Source organism: Bombina bombina, chromosome 9 (assembly GCF_027579735.1).
Source record: "Bombina bombina isolate aBomBom1 chromosome 9, aBomBom1.pri, whole genome shotgun sequence".
Lineage (NCBI taxonomy): Eukaryota > Metazoa > Chordata > Amphibia > Anura > Bombinatoridae > Bombina > Bombina bombina.
Window position 1 is genome coordinate 113,512,753 of NC_069507.1, and position 22,611 is coordinate 113,535,363.

The following is a 22,611-nucleotide window of genomic DNA, read 5'->3' on the forward strand; positions in this document are numbered from 1 at the left end:
TGTAGCGGATCATGTCCGCCCGACATCGCTAAATGCCAAAAGTATATGCTGTCGGCATTTAACATTGCACAAGCATTTCTAGTGAAATGCTTGTGCAATGCCGCCCCCTGCAGATTCCCAGCCAATCGGACGCTAGCAGGGTATCTGATCGGCATGATTGCTGTCCGCCGCCTCAGAGGTGGCGGATAAGTTAAGAAGACTGTTGCTTCTTAGCATGTTAAATCAGCCCCAACGCATGTACTTTTTAAACAACTTTCCAATTTACTTCTGTTATCAAATTTGCTTCATTCTCTTAGTATCGTTTATTGAAGAGTAAAATTAGGTAGGCTCATAAAAGCTCAGGAGTGTGCACGTGTCTTTAGTACTCTATGGCAGCAGTGTTTTGCAACATTATTTGTAGCAATGTTGCAAAACACTGCTGCCATAGTGAATTAAAGATACGTGCACACTCCTGGGCTCATAAGATCCTAGTTTTACTCTTCAGTAAAAGATACCATATGCCAGTGAAGTAGCTCAGTTGGTAAATGCCCTGCCTACAAAAAAGCCTGTTTAAAAGATCCAAGGTCACAGGTTCAAATCCCAGCAGGGCTGACTCAGCCTTTCATCCTTACGAGGTCGATAAAATGAGTACCATTAAATTGGGTAATAATAACAACTATTCAGCTGCCGATTTGGTTAATTCCGAGAGCGAGCGTTGAAAAAGTGCTTTGAATCCCACTGGGAGAAAGGCGCTATATAAATACTAGTTATTATTATACCAAGAGAACAAAGCAAATTTGATAACATAAGTAAATTGGATGAACTGTCCTGGCCAGTCTTTATAAACTTCTATAAAACTATTAAGAACTAGTATCTCATTGTATATGCATTTTCTTTCTTCATATTATAGATATGCTGAGGAATACTGTACATGATATAACAGTGCATGTGGGAGTTTTAATTTAATAATGAACATATTTGCTGAAAACATGTTGTTATCATATGAATATGTGCATGACAATGAATACATGTAACATATTTAAAGATATATAAGGTTTCCTGAGTATCTATTTTTGTATAATGTAGTAGATGTGTTCAGATAGGTACTAGTTGCTTTAGATCTGACTTTAACTTAAAGGGACATTAAACACTAAATAAATGCTAGATAGAATGATGCATTCAAGGAAAATAATTAGTCTGAGCATAACATATAGATGTATTTTTTAAAGTTTCATGTTTAAATATTGACAAAGTAAGTGTAAAGTTTTATTGTCTATAAAACAATGGGAGCTGCCATGTTGTAACTTAGGTTACCGTCTCGGCTGTGGCCAATTAGGGACAGTTATAAATAGGTCACTAGATTGTTCAACCAATAGCTGTGTGGAATATAACAGTCCATTTCCACTTCCATTTCTAACAGGAACTGAAAAACTCACAATTTCAGAATGGAATTAAAGTAAAAGGGGACAAAATAAATAATGAAAGTATATAATTTTATATTACTATCTCAAAGTGCTTAATGCCCTTTGAAGGGGTTAAACACAGTTATATATAAGGTTTGTTTTAATTGTCATTGTATATTTAACATATCCATTGTGGTTCATCTTGCATACATATATTTATCTATACTCGACAATATTTGCTTCAAGTATAAAGAAATGAGTCAGCTTTTATGTTAATAAATACAACTTTCACAAGACCTATGGAAGAATCAGTATTATTTCCCACATTAAAGATGACGTAAGGAAGAATACTGTATTTTGGATGTTCTTACAGGATATGATCAGGCCTTTCTGCCAGCCTCAAAGCTTCGTGCATCCCTGCAGCAGACAACTTCCTGTTGATATTCCTGTACCTGCATTGTAACAAATTCCGATAGGTTGTCCTTAAATCCCGGTTAAAAAAAGCATAAATAAATGGATTTATCAGAGAGTTTGCATATCCCAACCATAAGAATGTTCTTTCCATCCACAATGGTATACAACTACATTCAGTTCCACAGATAAAAGGTCTTGCAGTTGAAAGTATAAAAAATGGTAGCCAACAAACCGTAAATGCACCTACGATAATCCCAAGGGTTGTAGCAGCTTTTTGTTCCCTTTTAAATATTGAAATGTTTTTCCTATCATTTCTAAGAAACTTTGCAAGGTTTGAACATTCTTCTGACTCTTTGTGAGGTTTTATAACTCCATTGGCAGATATCATTCCTTCACTCTCTTCTGGACGGGGAAAACCCGAAAATTTGTGTTTTTCAGCACTTCGCTTGGCAGCTTTATAAATTCTATAGTACATGAAAAGCATAACAGACATTGGAATGTAAAAGGCAACAGCTGTGGAATAAATGGTATAGCCAAAATCCTGGCTAATTAAGCATACTTTATCATCGTTTACGTTCTGAGCCCAGCCAAAGAGGGGAGGTAGCGTTATGGAAGCAGAAAGTAACCAGACGCAAAGAATCATTTTGGCCATGCATTTTCCATTCTGTCTCACAGGATATGTCAGAGGTCTTGTAATTCCAAGGTACCTAAAGAAAGAAAAAATACATAGCTATTATAAAGCTGTAGATTACTATATAAGATAATAAATATTAAAGGGATATGAAAACCAAATCATTTATTTTGTGATGCAGTCAGAGCATACCATTTTTAAAATGTTTCCAATTTAAAGGGACATGATACCAAAATGTTGAAACACTTGAAAGTGATGCAGCATAGCTGTAAAAAGATAACTAGAACATATCACCTGAACATCTCTATGTAAAATAGAAAGATATTTTACATCAAAATGTCCTAAGTATTCAAACCCAATTGTAAAGGATTTTAGGCAGCAAATTATTATTATTATTCTTTATTTATAAAGCGCCAACAGATTCCGCAGCGCTGTTCATAGGTAACAAAGATAAAAGGACAGTACAATATGAGACACCAGACAAAATTTAACAAACAAATACAGGAGGAATTGGGAGCCCTGTTCCCATGGGAACTTACAATCTAAATGGGTAGGAGGGTGAGAAACAGGAGGTGGGGACTGCAAAGGTGGGAATGATGTTAGTGTGAAGTTAGATGAGGGCAACTGTTAGGCAAGTGGAATTCATTAGTTACTGATTTGGTTATAGGCTTCCCTGAACAAGAAGGTCTTTAGGGAGCATTTAAAGGAGGAGAGGTTGGGTAAAAGTCTGACAGCATTTGTATATAGCTCAATGAATAAATTAGACACTTACTTCATGATCTGGAGCCGATGGATAGGGCTAGTAGAAGCTAGATCTTAGAAGTAACTAGTGTATGTCTTTCGGCATCCCAGTTCCCCCGCCCCCCCCCCCCTTTTTTTTTTTTTTTTTTTTCCTCTCTCTCCTCTTCCCCCCCCCCTCCCCCTTCTCTCTTTGTCTATACACATTATAATCCCTACCCTCGCCTACATATGCATATCCTCTCTAGACTAAGTAAATAGAATACTACCCCATAAAGAAAGGATAAACTAACTTAGAAATGTCTGCTTTAATACAGTCTATTATATATTTAGGTCAATATGTAACTACAAGGTTCTCTTGGAAGGTGTCTCGACATGAGAGACTGGAATAACAGTTACAATTATTTTGTCGCTATTAAAAATATATAAAATGTTGTTTTTTTCTATCATATATAAATGGCTAACAGATATGAAACAGTGTTGAATTGTCTTACAGTACAGTGATTTCCTGTAAATGTAATATATCATTTTTTGTGCCATATGTTTTGATTGTTATTGCTAAAAACCTTCAATAAAAAAGAAATTTATAAAAAAGAAAAAAAAAGTCTGACAGCTCGAGGAAGTGCGTTCCAGAGGGTTGGTGCTGCACGAGAGAAGTCCTGTAGTCTAGCATGAGAGGAGGTGATAGTAGAAGAGGCAAGGAGTAGATCGTTGTTGGATCTTAGGGGACGGGCTGGAGTATATTTGTTGATGAGTGAGGACAGGTATGGGGGGGCTGCATTGGTAAGGGCTTTGTAGGTCAGAGTGAGAATTTTGAATTTAATTCTGCTGTGAATGGGGAGCCAGTGAAGGGACTCACAGAGGGGTGCGGCAGGTACAGAGCGTCGGGAGAGGTGGATTAGCCTAGTAGAGGCTTTTAGGATGGATTGAAGGGGGGAGAGGTAGCAGAGAGGAAGGCCAGTTAGTAGGTTGTTACAGTAGTCAAGCCGGGAAATTACTAGCAAATTAGTATGTCTGTCTCGGGACAAGCAAGGGAGCGTGCCTCATGCACACTCATGTTATTTCCCTTTTCAGTTTAAGGAAGTCTACTATGAAATCTCATGAGAGTTAAGTGAAATCCCATGAGATCACAGTAAAAGGGTTCATGACCTCGGCACTGCTGATGCTGATTGGCTGCTTTTCATTTATTTTCTTTTTTTACCTGCAGCTGGGCAATAACTGAAAGATAACTTTGTACACAGCACTCTGGTGAGCTGAGAAAATTGTGAATTTTTTTAAATAGCGATTCTCAGGTGATATTTTCCTGTCAGCTTTTTACAGTTATACTGCATCCCTTTCAAGTGATTTAGCATATGAGTATTATGTCCCTTTAATTTGTTCCCATAATATTCTGTGTTGAAGAGATGCCTAGGTAGGTGTCTCGAGTACTGCATGGCAGGTAATAGTGCTCTTGCAAATGGATAACATTCTAGAAAAATTGCTGCCATATAGTGCTCCAGACACGTTAACGCTCCTTAACTTACATCCCTGCTTTTTAACAAATGATACCAAAATAATCTATCTGACTCATGGAATACAATATTGGTGATTCATGTCCCTTTAAATACTTTAACTGCATCTTCAAAATTATAAAATAATAACACAAAACAGCAAGGGCACAGGGTATAGTGGACAGGAAAGAAAAGCTGCTACAGGCAAAGACAGAGTTGAATCAACATGGTAATGAATTCTAGGCTCCTATCATGTAGGGCAGAATTTCCTAACCGCGTTCCTCAAGTACCCGCAACAGTCCTGGTTTTCATTATAGCTGAACTAGAGCAGAGGTGAAGTAATCATCTGATGGATAAGAGCAGGTTGGTTACTGATCAGCTGATTACTTCACCTGTGCACTGGTTCAGCTATAATGAAAACCAGGACTGTTGGGGGTACTTGAGGACCGCGGTTGGGAAACACTGATGTAGGACATTGGCTCTTAACCCATGGTCCTCAAGTACTCAATACTGATTAAATTACATGATTTAACAAATTAGAGCATATGCTTTTTTTCACACTATAATGGCCCTGTAATGGGCTTGCACTGTTCTCTAGTGTAGTTCAGATCTCAGTACCACCAAGGAATTTACTCCAAAGAAGATTTGTTTATTACAAAGTATTAAAGGGACATGAAACCCAAAATTGTATTTCATGATTCAGATATATCATACATTTTTAATCAAGTTTCTAATTTACTTCTATTATCAATTTTGCTGCATTGTTCTGTTATTGTTTGTTGAACAACCATGCACTACTGAGAGCTAGCTAAGCACATTGGTAAGCCAATTACAAGAGTCCTATATGTGCAGCCACCAATCAGAACCTAGCTCCCACCTCTTGAGCCTACCTAGGTACAGTATGTTTTGATAATGGATATTAAGAGATTAAAGAAAATTAGATAATAGAACTAAAATTGAATGCCGTGGCCCCTACTTATCAAGCCGTCAACTTACTTGCATTCAACGGCACCAATATGCTCGCCTAAGATTGCCTAACATCGCTGCCGCGGACCTGAATACACACGGACCCCGCCGCAATGAAATAAAGTTATTAACCCCTAAACCGCCGCTCCCGGAGCCCACCACAACTCAAATACAGTTATTAACCCCTAAACCGCTGCTCCCGGACCCCACCGCAATGAAATAAACTTTTTAATCCCTAAACCGCCACTGCAAGAGCCCACCGCCATCTACATTATGTTATTAACCCTAATATGCCGCCCCCTACACCGCCGCCACCTACATTACATTTATTAACCCCTAATCTGCCACCCCCAACGTCGCTGCTACTATTCTAAATATATTAACCACTAAACCTAAGTCTAACCCTAACACCCCCTAACTTAAATATTATTTAAATAAATCTAAATAAAATTACTATCATTACCTAAATAATTCCTATTTAAAACTAAATACTTACCTGTAAAATAAACCCTAAGCTAGCTACAATATAACTAATAGTTACATTGTATCTATCTATCTTAGGGTTTATTTTTATTTTACAGGCAAGTTTGTATTTATTTTAACTAGGTAGAATAGTTACTAAATAGTTATTAACTATTTAATAACTACCTAGCTAAAATAAATACAAAAGTACCTGTAAAATAAAACCTAACCTAACACCTAACCCTACACTACAATTAAATAAATTAACTAAATTAACAATTAAATAAAATAAATTAAATTAGCTAAAGTACAAAAAACCCCCACTAAATTACAGAAAATAAAAAACAAATTACAGATATTTAAACTAATTACACCTAATCTAATAGCCCTATCAAAATAAAAAAAATCCCCTCAAAATAAAAAAAAACCCTAGCCTAAACTAAACTACCAATAGCCCTTAAAAGGGCCTTTTGCGGGGCATTGGCCCAAAGTAATCAGCTCTTTTACCTGTAAAAAAAAAAATACAAACACCCCCCCAACAGTAAAACCCCCCACCCACACAAACAACGCCCCAAATAAAATACTAATTAAAAAAAACCTAAGCTCCCCATTGCCCTGAAAAGGGAATTTGGATGGGCATTGCCCTTAAAAGGGCAGTTAGCTCTTTTGCAGGCCCAAAGCCCTAACCTAAAAAATAAACCCACCCAATACACCCTTAAAAAAAATCCTAACACTAGCACCCTGAAGATCGACTTACCGGGAGAAGTCTTCATCCAAGCGACAAGATGTCCTCAACGAATCCAGCAGAAGTAGTCCTCCAGACGGGCAGAAGTGGTCCTCCAGATGGGCAGAAGTCTTCATCCAGACAGCATCTTCTATCTTCATCCTTCCGACACGGATCGGCTCCATCTTCAAGACATCCGGCGCGGAGCATCTTCTTCCAACGACGTCTTCTTGCTGAATGAATATCACTTTAGGTGATGTCATCCAAGATGGCGTCCCTTAGATTCCTATTGGCTGATATAAATATATCAGCCAATCGGAATTAAGGTAAAAAAAATCCTATTGGCTGATGCAATAGAATGCAAGCTCAATCCTATTGGCTGATTGCATCAGCCAATAGGATTTTTTTCTACCTTAATTCTATCAGCCAATCGGAATCTAAGGGATGTCATCTTGGATGACGTCACTTAAAGTGATATTAATTCAGCATAGACTAAGATCACTACTAAAATACATAGATCTAGCTCCCAGTGTAACACATACATGAGTTATCTTTATATCTAAACTCAAAACTCACAGATCCGCATTAATATAAACTTATACCATTGGCAAATATAGAGCTAGCTCACAGGGCAACAAATATACAAATTACCTGTATTACCATTATTAAGTTTTTGTTATTGATGTACTAAGGTAACATGATTCATTTGAATCTATACACTGTGAGAATGTACAAACTGTGAGATGCACACAGTGTACTTGGTGGGTACGTGGATCCATATATAGCGAATTTCAACAAATGAACGAAACAAGTTCGCATCTATAATTTGTTAGCTAACAATATGGCTACACCTACCAACCGATACACATATAGGCCATAAAGATACACTTTAGAGTACACTGTTTACTTAGAAATTGTTTATTGTATTACGAAGCACTTTCTTTCAACATAGCAATTCCCTCTACTTTTCAAACTGCAAACAAATGAAAATGTTAAAATGTTTAATGTAAATATTGTAGTAATTAATGTATCATTCATGTTATAAAATGGTGAGATTTGTTGGAGTTGAAGACATGTAATCCTTGTTCAGTAACAACATTTGTTGAAAAGATGAACTGAACATTTATTTTCAAAGTGTAGTTCACAAGGGTTAAATTGTTCGACTCCAATAAATAGTTTGGAAGGGAGACACCTGCCATTCCTGATGAAGTGCTCAGTTTGAGCAGGAAACGCGTCGGAAGGCAGTCTTTTTCCCCTGTGTGTTTGGGTAACAATTGTAATTGTGCTTGTATCAATTTTAAATGATTAAATAAACTTTATTAACTTTTACCTAAGTTGTGCAGCCTGCAAATACCTCCTACAACTTCTTTTGGAATCTTTTATGCATTATGTCAGCGCAGGGAAACGCTGAGGAGAGGTGTATGCAATCTATGACCTGTGTTTCTTTCCAAGCAACTAAAGCCTGCATAGCAGACAATCACTGAGCTACCCTGCAGGTGTGTTTAGCGTGTGAGGACAACCAAGAAAAATCGACACAGATCAGATCATTTACCACTGACACTGAAATTTGCCCTTCCCGCGGTGAGTAGGACCGGAATTAATGATATTATTCACTGTGATTATTAAGTCAGTAGTTTTGATACCGGTGTGGGTACTGTGTATTGTGGTATTATTATTGATCTTTAACGTGAACAAGAGGATATACATCTGAACACACACACGCCATTGAAAAGGTATACACACACCTGTGATGAAAATAATCTAGTGGATGCCGTTTTTTTAATAACAACACGTTATTAAATTGATTATACAACTATACCATTGTGTTGCACCACTGGAGTTTATCTAATATCATAAAGCTTGTTGATTAACATTGCTTTGGAACATTATGATATCACTGTCATTTAACATTCCATGGGACCTATTGCAGTCGCTGTTTAGAGTCTAGTGTATGAATGTTGGCTGCTTAATTCAGCAAGAAGACGTCGTTGGAAGAGGATGCTCCACGCCGGATGTCTTGAAGATGGAGCCGCTCCGTGTCGGAAGGATGAAGATAGAAGATGCCATCTGGATGAAGACTTCTGCCCATCTGGAGGACCACTTCTGCCCGTCTGGAGGACCACTTATGCCGGATTCGTTGAGGACATCTTGCTGCTTGGATGAAGACTTCTCCCAGTAAGTCGATCTTCAGGGGGCTAGTGTTAGGATTTTTTAAGGGTGTATTGGGTGGGTTTATTTTTTAGGTTAGGGCTTTGGGCCTGCAAAAGAGCTAACTGCCCTTTTAAGGGCAATGCCCATCCAAATGCCCTTTTCAAGGCAATGAGGAGCTTAGTTTTTTTTAGTTAGGCTTTTATTTGGGGGGTTGGTTGTGTGGGTGGTGGGTTTTACTGTTGGGGTGGTGTTTGTATTTTTTTTTACAGGTAAAAAAGCTGATTACTTTGGGGCAATGCCCCGCAAAAGGCCCTTTTAAGGGCTATTGGTAGTTTAGTTTAGGCTAGGTTTTTTTTTTGGGGGGGGGGGGTTTATTTTTTATTTTGATAGGGCTATTAGATTAGGTGTAATTAGTTTAAATATCTGTAATTTGTTTTTTATTTTATGTAATTTAGTGGGGGGGTTTTGTACTTTAGCTAATTTAATTTATTTAATTGTTGTTAATTTAGTTAATTTATTTAATTATAGTGTAGTGTTAGGTGTTAGTGTAACTTAGGTTAGGTTTTATTTTTAAAGGTACTTTTGTATTTATTTTAGCTAGGTGGTTAGTAAATAGTTAATAACTATTTAGTAACTATTCTACCTAGTTAAAATGAATACAAACCCTAAGATAGATACAATGTAACTATTAGTTATATTGTAGCTAGCTTAGGGTTTATTTTATAGGTAAGTATTTAGTTTTAAAAAGGAATTATTTAGTTAATGATAGGGATATTTAGTTAGATTTCTTTTAATTTTATTTAAGTTAGGGGGTGTTAGGGTTAGACTTAGGTTTAGGGGTTAATAACTTTAATATAGTGGCGGCGATGTTGGGGGCGACAGATTAGGGGTTAATAAATGTAGGTAGGTGGCGGCGATGTTGGGGGCGGCAGATTAGGGGTGAATAAGTATAATGTCGGGGCGGCAGATTAGGGGTTAATAAGTATAATGTAGGTGGCTGCGGTTTAGGGGGCGACAGATTAGGGGTGTTTAGACTCGGGGTACATGTTAGGGTGTTAGGTGTAAACGTAACTTTTATTCTCCCATAGGAATCAATGGGATATTGGGCAGCAGCGAACATAAGCTTTGCTTCTTTCAGACTCCCATTGATTCCTATGGCATCCGCCGCCTCCAGGGTGGCGGATTGAAAACCAGGTACACTGGGCCGGAATAGTGCCGAGCGTACCTGGTAGAAATTTGATAACTTGCAAAAATAGTCAGATAGTGCCGAACTTGCATTCGGAACATCTGTATTGACGTAAGCATCGATCTGTGTTGGACTGAGACCGGCGGATCGTATGTTACATCACAAAATTCTACTTTTGCCAGTCTGTAGGCTTTGATAACTAAGGAGAATCAGGCTCGCCACAAATACGCTGTGGAATTCCAGCGTATTTGCGGTTGACGCCTTCATAAGTAGGCCTCTCTATCTGAATAGAATAGAATAGAATCAGGCTCCATCAAGTATAATATATAAGTTTGTTTTGTAGCTATAATACCAATTTCCAAACAGATAATCAAAATTACATTTCCATGAGCAAGAGTGTGGGTTGTAAAAAACAATAATGGAAAGGCAGCTCACTCGAGCTGTACTGCAACACTAATATCCAAATAAACTGACTTCAGAGGCTGTGTCCAACTTGTGCGGGCCTTATAAACATCCATTTATAAACAATGTTTGCCCCAAGAAAGACATCTCTACACTTCATAGGTGCAAAATATGTCTCATAAAATGACAGCCCCCATTTACTATAGCTCAGAACTAAAGCTCAGATTTCTAAAACCGTAAGCCCCTTTGCTACTGCCTCTTAACTCAGTACATTTCGATAGTTTTTTTACAGATAGACAGTGCTAGTTCATGTGTGCCATATAGATAACATTGTGCCCACTCTCGTGGAGTTGTTTAGGAGTCAGCACTGATTGGATAATATGCAAGTTTGTCAAAAGAACTGAAATAAGGGGGCAGTCTGCAGAGGCTTAGATACAAGGTAATCACAGAGGTAAAAAGTATATTAATTTAACTGTGTTGATTATGCAAAACTGGGGAATGGGTAATAAAAGGCCTAATCTATCTTTTTAAACAATACAAATTCTGGAGTAGACTGTTCATTTAAGCTAAACTAATTACCTAGCCACATGACTGAATTTGATATACTACTTTTTATTCCTCTCATAGGGCCCAATTACAGGAGGTGTGCTAATAATAGTACGGAACTTGATAAGCAATATCGCTGGACCACGTTAAAATTTTCACGCAATTTGAAATTACAAGTCCTTGCTAAATACCATTTATCAGAGAAGGTTTAATGCGGCCAACATTGCTCTAGCTCAATATACTTTTAATGGATATTGCGACTGCACTAAATAGTTGAAAGTTGTAGGTTGAAACCTGAAGCAAAGTGTAAGGGTTAAAAAAAAAAATAAACCCCCAAACTCATCAAATGCATATTTAAAAAAAGTATTACACACATTCAGGTACAGTATATACATTTTTTAATAAAAAAAAACTAAAAATTAATTTTGATAAAAAGATTTGAAAAGGGTTAAAAAGGGATATGGTTATAAAACTGTTTGACAGGAAAAGGCTTCAATATATATATATATATATATATATATATATATATATATATATATATATATATATATATATATATATATATATATATATATATATATATATATATAATATATATATATCTAGTTTTGGGACCCAAGCACTCACTGTAAGTGTGTAGTGCCTGGGTGCACTCTATGGTAGATAGGTAGAAACTTCAAGGAAAGAAGAGGCACTCACAGGTCTTAGTTAACACACATTTTATTAATAGTTCATCAATTCAGTCAGTCAACGTTTCGGTCCTCACATGCACCAGAGTCAGCAAGAGAGAAACAGTCTTGACAAAGGTCCACGTGAGGACCGAAACGTTGACTGACTGAATTGATGAACTATTAATAAAATTTGTGTTAACTAAGACCTGTGAGTGCCTCTTCTTTCCTTGAAGTTTATATATATATATATATACTGTATATATACTGTATATATACTGTGTATATATATATATATATATATACAACCCCACTTCTGAAAAAAATGGGACAGCATGGAAAATGCAAAAAAAACAATACTATATTGAAAATGCATTATTGACACAGCACATTATTTGATGTTTTACTTTGTGAATTGAATGTTTTCTTGAAAATATACACTCATTTAAAATATGATGACTACAACACGTTACAAAAAAAGTTGCGATGTGACAAGTTGAAATAAGAAGGTGATGTGAAACAGGTGAGGAAATGTATATAAGGAGACTCCAAAAAAGGCCTTGTCCTTCAAGAGCAAGGATGGGTCGAGGGTTGACAATCTGCCAACAGATGAGTCACGGAATAATCCAACACTTTGAGAACAACATTTCCTAAAGACAAATCGGCAGGATTTGGGGCATTTCACCTTCTACAGTGCACAACATAATAAAAGATTCAAAGAATCTGGTCAAATCTCGGTGCATAAAAGGAAAGGTCGAAAACCACTTCTGAATGCGTGTGATCTCTGATGCCTCAGACGTCACTGTCTCAAAAACCATAATGAGTCTATAATGGATATCCTGACATGGGCTCTGGAATACTATGGTAAACCTTTGTCAGTCAACACCATTGACGGATGCAAGTTAAGGCTTTTCTATGCAAAGCAAAAGCCATACATCAAAACTGTCCAGAAGCGCCGCTGACTTCTCTGGGCTTGGTCTCATCTGACCTCACCCCAGGTCCGCTGTCTTGGGGTCACACTAGACTCAGAACTCACATTCAACCCACATATACAAGCGCTTACCAAATCCTGCCATTCATACCTACGCAACCTTTCCAGAATTCGTCCCTTCCTTACTCAAAAAACTACAAAAATACTTATTCATTCCCTCATTTTGTCATGTATTGATTATTGTAATCTACTCCTAAATGGCCTTCCAAAACACCGCCTCTTCTCCCTCCAATCTATCATGAATGCTTCTGCTAGACTCATCCACCTAAGTCGCCGATCTACATCAGCTGCTCCGCTCTGCCAGTCTCTACACTGGCTCCCCATACACTCCTGAATACAATTTAAAGTATTAACCCTAACTTACAAATCACTCATCAATCTAACTCCCAACGATATTTCCTCTCTCATCGTGAAATATTCCCCATCCCGTCCTCTTCGATCAACCTCTGACCTACGTCTCTACACTCCTTATCTCTACGTCCCACTCCCGCCTCCAAGACTTTGCACGTGCTGCTCCTGCCCTCTGGAACTCTCTAACTCGCTCCATAAGACTGTCTCCAACCTTGTATAGCTTCAGACGCTCCTTGAAAACTCACCTATTCAGAGAGGTTTACCATCTCTCCTCCATCCCTCATATGAACCAAACTAATACATATACATGAACTGCCTGACTCACTGCTGCAACTACAACCGATGTAACAAGCTATCTCATCCTTATGTCTCTGCACCCTAAACCTATAGACTGTGAGCTCTCCGGAGCAGGGCCCTCTTCCTCCTGTACTAGATTTGTTTAGTTTTGTTATGTTTTGTATTTTATAACAAATCTTTGTCATTGTATACCCCTATCATTGTACCCAGCGCTACGGAATTTGGTGGCGCTATACAAATAAATGATAATAATAATAATAATGGACAGTAGCACAGTGGAATCATGTTTTGTGGTCTGAGGAGTCAACATTTCAAATCATTTTTGGAGAAACAGCCGTTGTGTTCTCTGAGCCAAAGAGGAAAGGACCATCCAAGCCATTATCAGCGTCAGGGCCAAAAGCCAGCGTCTGTCATGGTATGGGTGTGTGTTAGTGCCCATGGCATGGCTAACTTGCACATCTGTGAGAGCACCATTAATGCAGAAAGATATGTATACATTTTGGAGCAACATATGCTGCCATCCAGACATCGTCTCTTCCAGGGATGTCCCTGCATTTTCCAGCAGGACAACGCCAAACCACATTCTGTCAAAATTACAAGTGCATGGTTGTGTAAGCAGAGAGTGTGCGTGCTAGCATGGCCTGCCTGCAGTCCTGACCTGTCTCTGATTGAGAATGTGTGGCGCATTATGAAGCGCAAAATAAAGCAACGAAGGCCCCATACAGTTGCGCAGCTGAAGACATGGATAATGGATAAATGGGGGGAAATTCTGCTTGTTAAACTTAACCAACTGGTGTCTTCAGTGCCCAAATTCTTAATAAGTGTTATTAAAAGAAAAGGTGATGTTAGAAAGTGAGTGGTAAACAGTCGACTGTCCCAACTTTTTTGGAGTGTGTTGCAGTCATCAGATTTGAATATTTTCAAAAATACAGTAAATTCACAAAGTAAAACATCAAATAATGTGTTAATAATGTGTTTTCAATATAGTACAGGGTGAATTGAAGTTTTAAATGACTCTTTTTTTTTTTGCATTTTCCATACTGTCCCAACTTTTTTGGAATTGGAGTTGTATGAATAAACTTCAAAAAACAGACAGGCACTTGCCGGCATTCAACAATTACAAACTTTGTTTATTATCTAGTGATGATTCATTGCGCAACTGGGATGCTGACGGATAGCCGGAGGTGTAATGAGCACTTTGGTGGGGATATAAGGGGGTAAGTGTATGTTTTATGTTTACTGGTCTGAGGAAGGGGTTCGCCCCGAAACATCACTGGATAATAAACAGAGTTTGTAATTGTTGAATGCCGGAAAGTGCCTGTCTGTTTTTTGAAGTTTGTATATCTATACAGTGCACCCTGGGTGTTAATACATTGGAGTGAGTGATGGCTCCTAACAGGATACATATATATATATATATATACAGTATATATAGAAGTTCCAAAGAAAGACAGCACTCACTGGTCTTGAAAAAATAAAAATTAACTTTTAATCATCAAAGGGTTAAAAATAGGGGATTAGCATGACGTTTCAATGTCGTACTGGCATCTTTATCAAATGTCCCAAGTGTAGAGAATGTTGCTCTAGAGAAGGCACATCAGCTATGTGATGTCCCAAGGAAAGTGTAAAAGAACTGGCTGTGGTGCCCCAATTTATAGCAACTCCCAATTATGATTGAGAGTGATTACAGCTGTGTTCCAAATCCTCTTCACGCTGTAAACAGAGGCATCCACCACGCCCACATTGTTGTTGATTGGAGAATTCACTTGTCAGCATCGCAACTAACTCAGGCAGTTCACAAGCACATGGCTAATTACCATATGCGTCATACCAGTCATCGCTCTCCGCCCACAAGGCATACGTATCGCAAATCAGAGGTGAGAGCATGGATACACATACCCACTGATGCCGCATCAGACGACTCCAAAACCAATCACTAGCCATCAGCGTATGTGAGAGAATGGGGGTGTAAACAGACACTTTACCCGAATTCCTTCGTCACTTCTGTGCCATTCTAGGGAATCGAGCTCCACATATAGCAGAACGTCCTGTAATATATGTACAATCCTCCCGATTCGATATTGTAATGATACTGTGAATGTAGTCAGTGATTGTAACTGTCTGTAACTGAGTGAGACTTAGTCACTAGGGTGTTTCCACGCATATTAGTAATACATGCCCCACATATAGCGGGTACTACCCATAGTCTGAAACAATTAGATCGCTTATAATAAAGATCTCTTAATAGGCCAGATGTTGTGCCAACATGTTATAGGATTATAACAAAGTCATTGATACTGCATGCTTGTGCTGCGGTGATCGAGGTGTAGAAATGTGAAAATATGATGACAACACATACCCCACACAAAATGGGTTCAGCCATTCTTCTTAAAGAGATATCTTTGTAGATATTCTGTGTAATGGTTGTCCTCTAATGCATAGCGCAACATCCAATCTAAAAAGTGGCAAGCCAGGAAAAAAAAGTGAGAGAGATAAAATGCATGAAAATGCAAGAGTATGGAAGTCCCCCTTATACAAATAGATGTTATTCTGTAGTTGGTGCTGTTATGACGCATATGGTAATTAGCCATGTGCTTGTGAACCGCCTGAGCTAGTTGCGATGCTGACAAGTGAATACTCAAATCAACAACAATGTGGGCGTGGTGGATGCCCCTGTAATATCGTAACCGAACAGCCAACTTAAATACTTGTCAGGTATTTAGCTGTATGTGTATATACCTTTAAGTACAGCCTATAAGTTCCTGCTCAACACAGCCTCAGCTGCTAATTAATGAGTTTAGCTTGTAGCATTGCTACACACAGCACAGATCATTGTGCTGCCTAAATACTTATGTCTTTTGGAGTTTATAACTTTTACCTGAAGATATCTCTTTCCACAATCACAGTTTGTGTGAACCTAACTCTGTTCCCTCTAAGACAACTGCATAGGATTTATTGGGCTAACTAAATCTTATCCGGATTGCCTACAACAGCTGACAACCAACAAACACAGATAACCTGTTTGCTGCCGCACAGACTTCAATCTGCTTACCCCCTGCAGCTAAAACCTTTCCAGCTGGAACCATCGCTTACAACTTCACAGACTTACAAGTGCATAGTAGCTGTTATCTTTATGCTTGCACTGTAAACAGGACTGTAAAACTTACTTGAGGATTATCGATACTGCATACGAGTGCCGGGTGGCCACGCCCCCTTGCAACGTCATCCTGGTTACAACCTAGCCGCAGCAGCTCTGCTGTCTCCTCCGCTCAGTCACAAGGCAGTAAATACCAACAGCACTCTTAAACTATCCTCTCTGTATTGACTTTCACCAGGGGGTTTGTACTAAAGCTTATGAGAAACAGATACAGTCTGAACATTCTACGCTATCCACTTAGCAGCAGACTTAACTTAACCAAGTCATACAGTTCTCTCCTGTAACCAAATCAAATTACAGGAGTCATTTCTTCCTTTAAGCGATATACACTGCACAAATACAGCAGGCAAGATCTGCAGTTGAGAATCCAAAATTGTACCAAACATACAAAGACATTTAACACAGCCACCGCTGACAATACTACTCCTTTTGTTATATATATTCACACACACTTTTGAGCATTTCCCAGTTAAATACCTTTAAACATGCAATATCATTTTAATATGTTTTAATGTGTTTTAAATAGAAATACTTTAAATTTCTATGTTCTTCACTTTTTTTTTATTTTTAAATATATTTTATATATATATATATAATATAGACATATATATATATATATATATATATATATATATATATATATATATTACAAAACATATACATATGTATATAGAAATATATTTAAAAATTAAAAACATAATTTATGCTTACCTGATAAATTTATTTCTCTTGTGGTGTATCCAGTCCACGGATCATCCATTACTTGTGGGATATTCTCCTTCCCAACAGGAAGTTGCAAGAGAATCACCCACAGCAGAGCTGCCATATAGCTCCTCCCCTAACTGCCATATCCAGTCATTCGACCGAAGACAAGCAGAGAAAGGAGAAACCATAGGGTGCAGTGGTGACTGTAGTTTAAAATTAAAAAATACCTGCCTTAAAATGACAGGGCGGGCCGTGGACTGGATACACCACAAGAGAAATATTTATCAGGTAAGCATAAATTATGTTTTCTCTTGTAAGTTGTATCCAGTCCACGGATCATCCATTACTTGTGGGATACCAATACCAAAGCTAAAGTACACGGATGAAGGGAGGGACAAGGCAGGAACTTAAACGGAAGGTACCACTGCCTGTAAAACCTCTCTCCCAAAAATAGCCTCCGAAGAAGCAAAAGTATCAAATTTATAGAATTTTGAAAAGGTATGAAGCGAAGACCAAGTCGCCGCCTTGCAAATCTGTTCAACAGAAGCCTCATTTTTAAAGGCCCATGTGGAAGCCACAGCTCTAGTAGAATGAGCTGTAATCCTTTCAGGAGGCTGCTGGCCAGCAGTCTCATAAGCTAAGCTTATTATACTCCTTAGCCAAAAAGAAAGAGAAGTTGCCAAAGCCTTTTCGCCTCTCCTCTGTCCAGAGTAGACAACAAACAAAGCAGATGTTTGACGAAAATCTTTAGTAGCTTGTAAATATTACTTTAAAGCATGAACCACGTCAAGATTGTGTAATAGACGTTCCTTCTTTGAAGAAGGATTAGGACACAATGATGGAACAACAATCTCCTAATTGATATTCTTATTAGATACCACCTTAGGTAAAAACCCAGGTTTGGTATGCAGAACTACCTTATCTGCATGGAAGATCAGATAAGGAGAATCACATTGTAAGGTAGATAACTCGGAACTCTACGAGCCAAGGAAATAGCTACCAAAAAAAGAGCTTTCCAAGATAAAAGTTTGATATCTATGGAATGAAGAGGTTCAAACGGATCCCCCTGAAGAACTTTAAGAACCAAATTTAAGCTCCAAGGTGGAGCTACAGGTTTAAACACAGGCTTGATTCTAACTAAATCCTGACAAAATGCCTGAACGTCTGGAACATCCGCCAGACGCTTGTGCAAAAGAATAGACAGAGCAGAAATCTGTCCCCTATCTTATGATAGATTTTCCTGGTGACAGGCTTTCGAGCCTGAATTAAGGTGTCAATGACTGACTCGGAGAAACCACGCTTTGATAAAATCAAGCGTTTAAACTCCAGGCAGTCAGCCTCAGAGAAATTAGATTTGGATGGTTGAAAGGACCTTGAAGTAGAAGGTCCTGTCTCAGCGGCAGAGTCCATGGTGGAAAGGATGACATGTCCACCAGATCTGCATACCAAGTCCTGCGTGGCCACGCAGGCGCTATCAAGATCACCGATGCTCTCTCCTGCTTGATCTTGGCAATCAGACGAGGGAGCAGAGGAAACGGTGGAAACACATAAGCCAGGTTGAAGGACCAAGGCGCTGCTAGAGCATCTATCACGGTTGCCTTGGGGTCCCTGGACCTGGATCCATAACAAGGAAGTTTGGCGTTCTGGCGAGACACCATGAGATCCAGTTCTGGTTTGCCCCAACGATGAATCAATTGTGCAAACACCTCCGGATGGAGTTCCCACTCCCCCGGGTGAAAAGTCTGTCGACTTAGAAAATCGGCCTCCCAGTTCTCTACACCTGGGATATGGATAGCTGATAGGTGGCAAGAGTGAATCTCTGCCCAGCGAATTATCTTTGAGACTTCTAACATCGCTAGGGAACTCCTTGTTCCCCCTTGATGGTTGATGTAAGCCACAGTCGTGATGTTGTCCGACTGAAATCTTATGAATCTCATTGTCGCTAGCTGAGGCCAAGCCTGAAGAGCATTGAATATCGCTCTTAGTTCCAGAATGTTTATCAGGAGTGTCTCCTCCTGAGTCCACGATCCCTGAGCCTTCAGGGAGTTCCAGACTGCCCCCCAGCCTAGAAGGCTGGCATCTGTCATTACAATTGTCCAATCTGGCCTGCAAAAGGTCATACCTTTGGACAGATGGACCCGAGATAGCCACCAGAGAAGAGAATCCCTGGTCTCTTGATCCAGATTTAGTAGAGGGGACAAATCTGTGTAATCCCCATTCCACTGGCTGAGCATGCAGAGTTGCAGCGGTCTGAGATGTAGGCGGGCGAACGGCACTATGTCCATTGCCGCTACCATTAAGCCGATTACTTCCATACACTGAGCCACCGAAGGGCGAGAAGTGGAATAAAGAACACGGCAGGAATTTAGAAGTTTTGATAACCTGGTCTCTGTCAGGTAAATCCTCATTTCTACAGAATCTATTAGAGTTCCCAGAAAGGATACTCTTGTGAGAGGGGATAGAGAACTCTTTTCTTCGTTCACTTTCCACCCATGCGACCTCAGACATGCCAGAACTATGTCCGTATGAGACTTGGCAATTTTGAAATTTGACGCCTGTATCAGAATGTCATCTAAATAAGGGGCCACTGCTATGCCCCGCGGCCTTAGGACCACCAGAAGTGACCCCAGAACCTTCGTAAAGATTCTTGGGGCTGTATCTAACCCAAATGGAAGAGCTACAAACTGGTAATGCCTGTCTAGGAAGGCAAACCTGAGAAACCGATGATGATCTTTGTGTATCGGAATGTGAAGATACGCATCCTTTAAATCCACTGTAGTCATGTATTGACCCTCCTGGATCATAGGCAGGATGGTACGAATAGTCTCCATCTTGCATGATGGAACCCTGAAAAATGTGTTTAAGATCTTGAGATCTAAGATTGGTCTGAAGGTTCCCTCTTTTTTGGGAACCAGAAACAGATTTGAATAGAATCCTTGTCCCTTTTCCTCCTTCGGAACTGGGTGGATCACTCCCATAACTAGGAGGTCTTGAACACAGTGTAAAAATGCCTCTCTCTTTATCTGGTTTGTAGATAATTGTGAAAGGTGAAATCTCCCTTTTGGAGGAGAATCTTTGAAGTCCAGAAGATACCCCTGGGATACAATTTCCAACGCCCAGGGATCCTGGACATCTCTTGCCCAAGCCTGGGCGAAGAGCGAAAGTCTGCCCCCTACTAGATCCGTTATCATATAGGGGGCTGATACTTCATGCTGTCTTAGGGGCAGCAGCAGGCTTTTTGGCCTGCTTCCCCTTGTTCCAGGTCTGGTTAGGTCTCCAGACCGACTTGGACTGGGCAAAAGTTCCCTCTTGTATTGCATTAGAGGAAGTTGATGCCGCACTCGTCTTGAAGTTTCGAAAGGCACGAAAATTAGACTGTTTGGCCCTTGATTTGGACCTATCCTGAGGAAGGGCATGACCTTTTCCTCCAGTGATATCAGAAATGATCTCCTTCAAACCAGGCCCGAATAAGGTTTGCCCCTTGAAGGGAATGTTAAGCAGCTTAGACTTTGAAGTAACGTCAGCTGACCATGATTTAAGCCATAGCGCCCTGCGCACTTGAATAGCAAAACCAGAATTCTTAGCCGTTAGTTTAGTCAAATGAACAATGGCATCAGAAACAAAAGAATTGACTAGCTTAAGTGCTCTAAGCTTGTCAAGTATGTCATCCAATGGGGTCTCTACCTGTAAAGCCTCTTCCAGAGACTCAAACCAGAGAGCCGCAGCAGCAGTGAGTGGGGCAATGCATGCAAGGGGCTGTAGAATAAAACCTTGTTGAATAAACATTTTCTTAAGGTAACCTTCTAACTTTTTATCCATTGGATCTGAGAAAGCACAACTGTCCTCGACAGGGATAGTAGTACGCTTAGCTAGGGTAGAAACTGCTCCCTCCACCTTAGGGACTGTCTGCCATAAGTCCCATGTGGTGGCATCTATTGGAAACATTTTCTTAAAAATAGGAGGGGGAGAGAACGGCACACCTGGTCTATCCCATTCCTTAGTAATAATTTCTGTAAACCTTTTGGGTATTGGAAAGACATCAGTGCACACTGGCACTGCATAGTATTTGTCCAATCTACACAATTTTTCTGGCACTGCAATTGTATCACAGTCATTCAGAGCAGCTAAAACCTCCCTGAGCAGCACGCGGAGGTGTTCAAGCTTAAATTTAAATGTAGACATATCGGAATCAGGTTGAATCAGAAAACATCACCCACAGAAAGAAGTTCTCCTTCCTCAGCTTCTGTATATTGTGAGGGAGTATCAGACATAGCTCTTAAAGCTACCTCAACAATCTGTGATCTCCCAATAACAGATAAAAACAATAATGTAGTAAAAGATAAAGAGGAGCGCTAAAAAAAGCTAGGTACAAGATTAGAAGTATATAATAGGATATGATAAATTAAGAGTTTATTAACATAAAAGGACAAAATATACAATATATAACTAACATTGGAGTATAGTGCTGTGAAAGTGCCATGCTTGGCTGGTTTAGGATTGCAATAATGTTCAGTAAAATGCAATGCTATGTGTAAGGAATTCCTTATAAGTTAGAATGTGCGTGCTAAATATAAAAAGTGCATAGATTAGGTGCGTGCGGTGTGAGTGGTATAATAAACACAATGCACAATATGAACAAGTTTAAACTAAAAAGACACTAATTAGGAGAACGTATATGTGTGGCCACACATTAATAATAAAAGTTTGATTAAAAAAACACACAATAAGATTGTCCAAGGCAGTCCAGATAAAAATATATTAGAATCCCTTCCAAATATTAGAATGATCTCCTTCCAAAAAAACGTTAACTGGAAAAAATGTGTTCAATATTTTCAGTTTTTTCAAATAAAAAAGTCTTAGAATGAAGTTAGTATGATAACCCCCACTTTTCCTCTTACCGGACCTCCGTTTGTTGTCAAGTATTTCTTCTGCCGTGCAGCTGCGGACCTTTCTGTTCTCTGCTCTTGGTAGATTCTGAGCACCGGGCTTCGGCGTCTACGCAGCGTCAGCACGTTCAATCCCTGATCACCTGAATGCTCCAACAACCAGGATTGGCTCTTCAGTATGAGACTCTTGAAAAACGGAGTGAAGGGGGTATTTTGAAATAGTATCCTGTGGTCAAAATGATGATAAGATGGGTACAGTGCACTGTTACCAATGGCATCCACAAGTAATTATCCTCAATTACGCGTTTCGGCGCTTACTCATGCGCCTTTATCAAAAAGACTTCATACTAGTGGATGCAATGTGTGATATTTTTATAGTCAATGGTCTCCTTCTTTGAATTTGGATTGGTCCAGAGTAATTGTTAATTGATAGTCCGTGAAATTTTTTTTTAACTCCTTGATGT

General features: G+C 39.2%; 1 protein-coding gene across 1 annotated transcript in view; it reads right to left on the reverse strand.

Moving 5' to 3' along the window:
- Window positions 1-1,749: 1,749 nt before the first annotated feature.
- HTR7 (5-hydroxytryptamine receptor 7) overlaps window positions 1,750-22,611 on the reverse strand; it is a 397,543-nt gene continuing 376,681 nt past the window's right edge. The window contains exon 2 of the mRNA XM_053691693.1: window positions 1,750-2,503. Coding sequence (XP_053547668.1) covers window positions 1,750-2,503 — 754 coding nt within the window. The remainder of the gene's footprint in view (window positions 2,504-22,611) is intronic.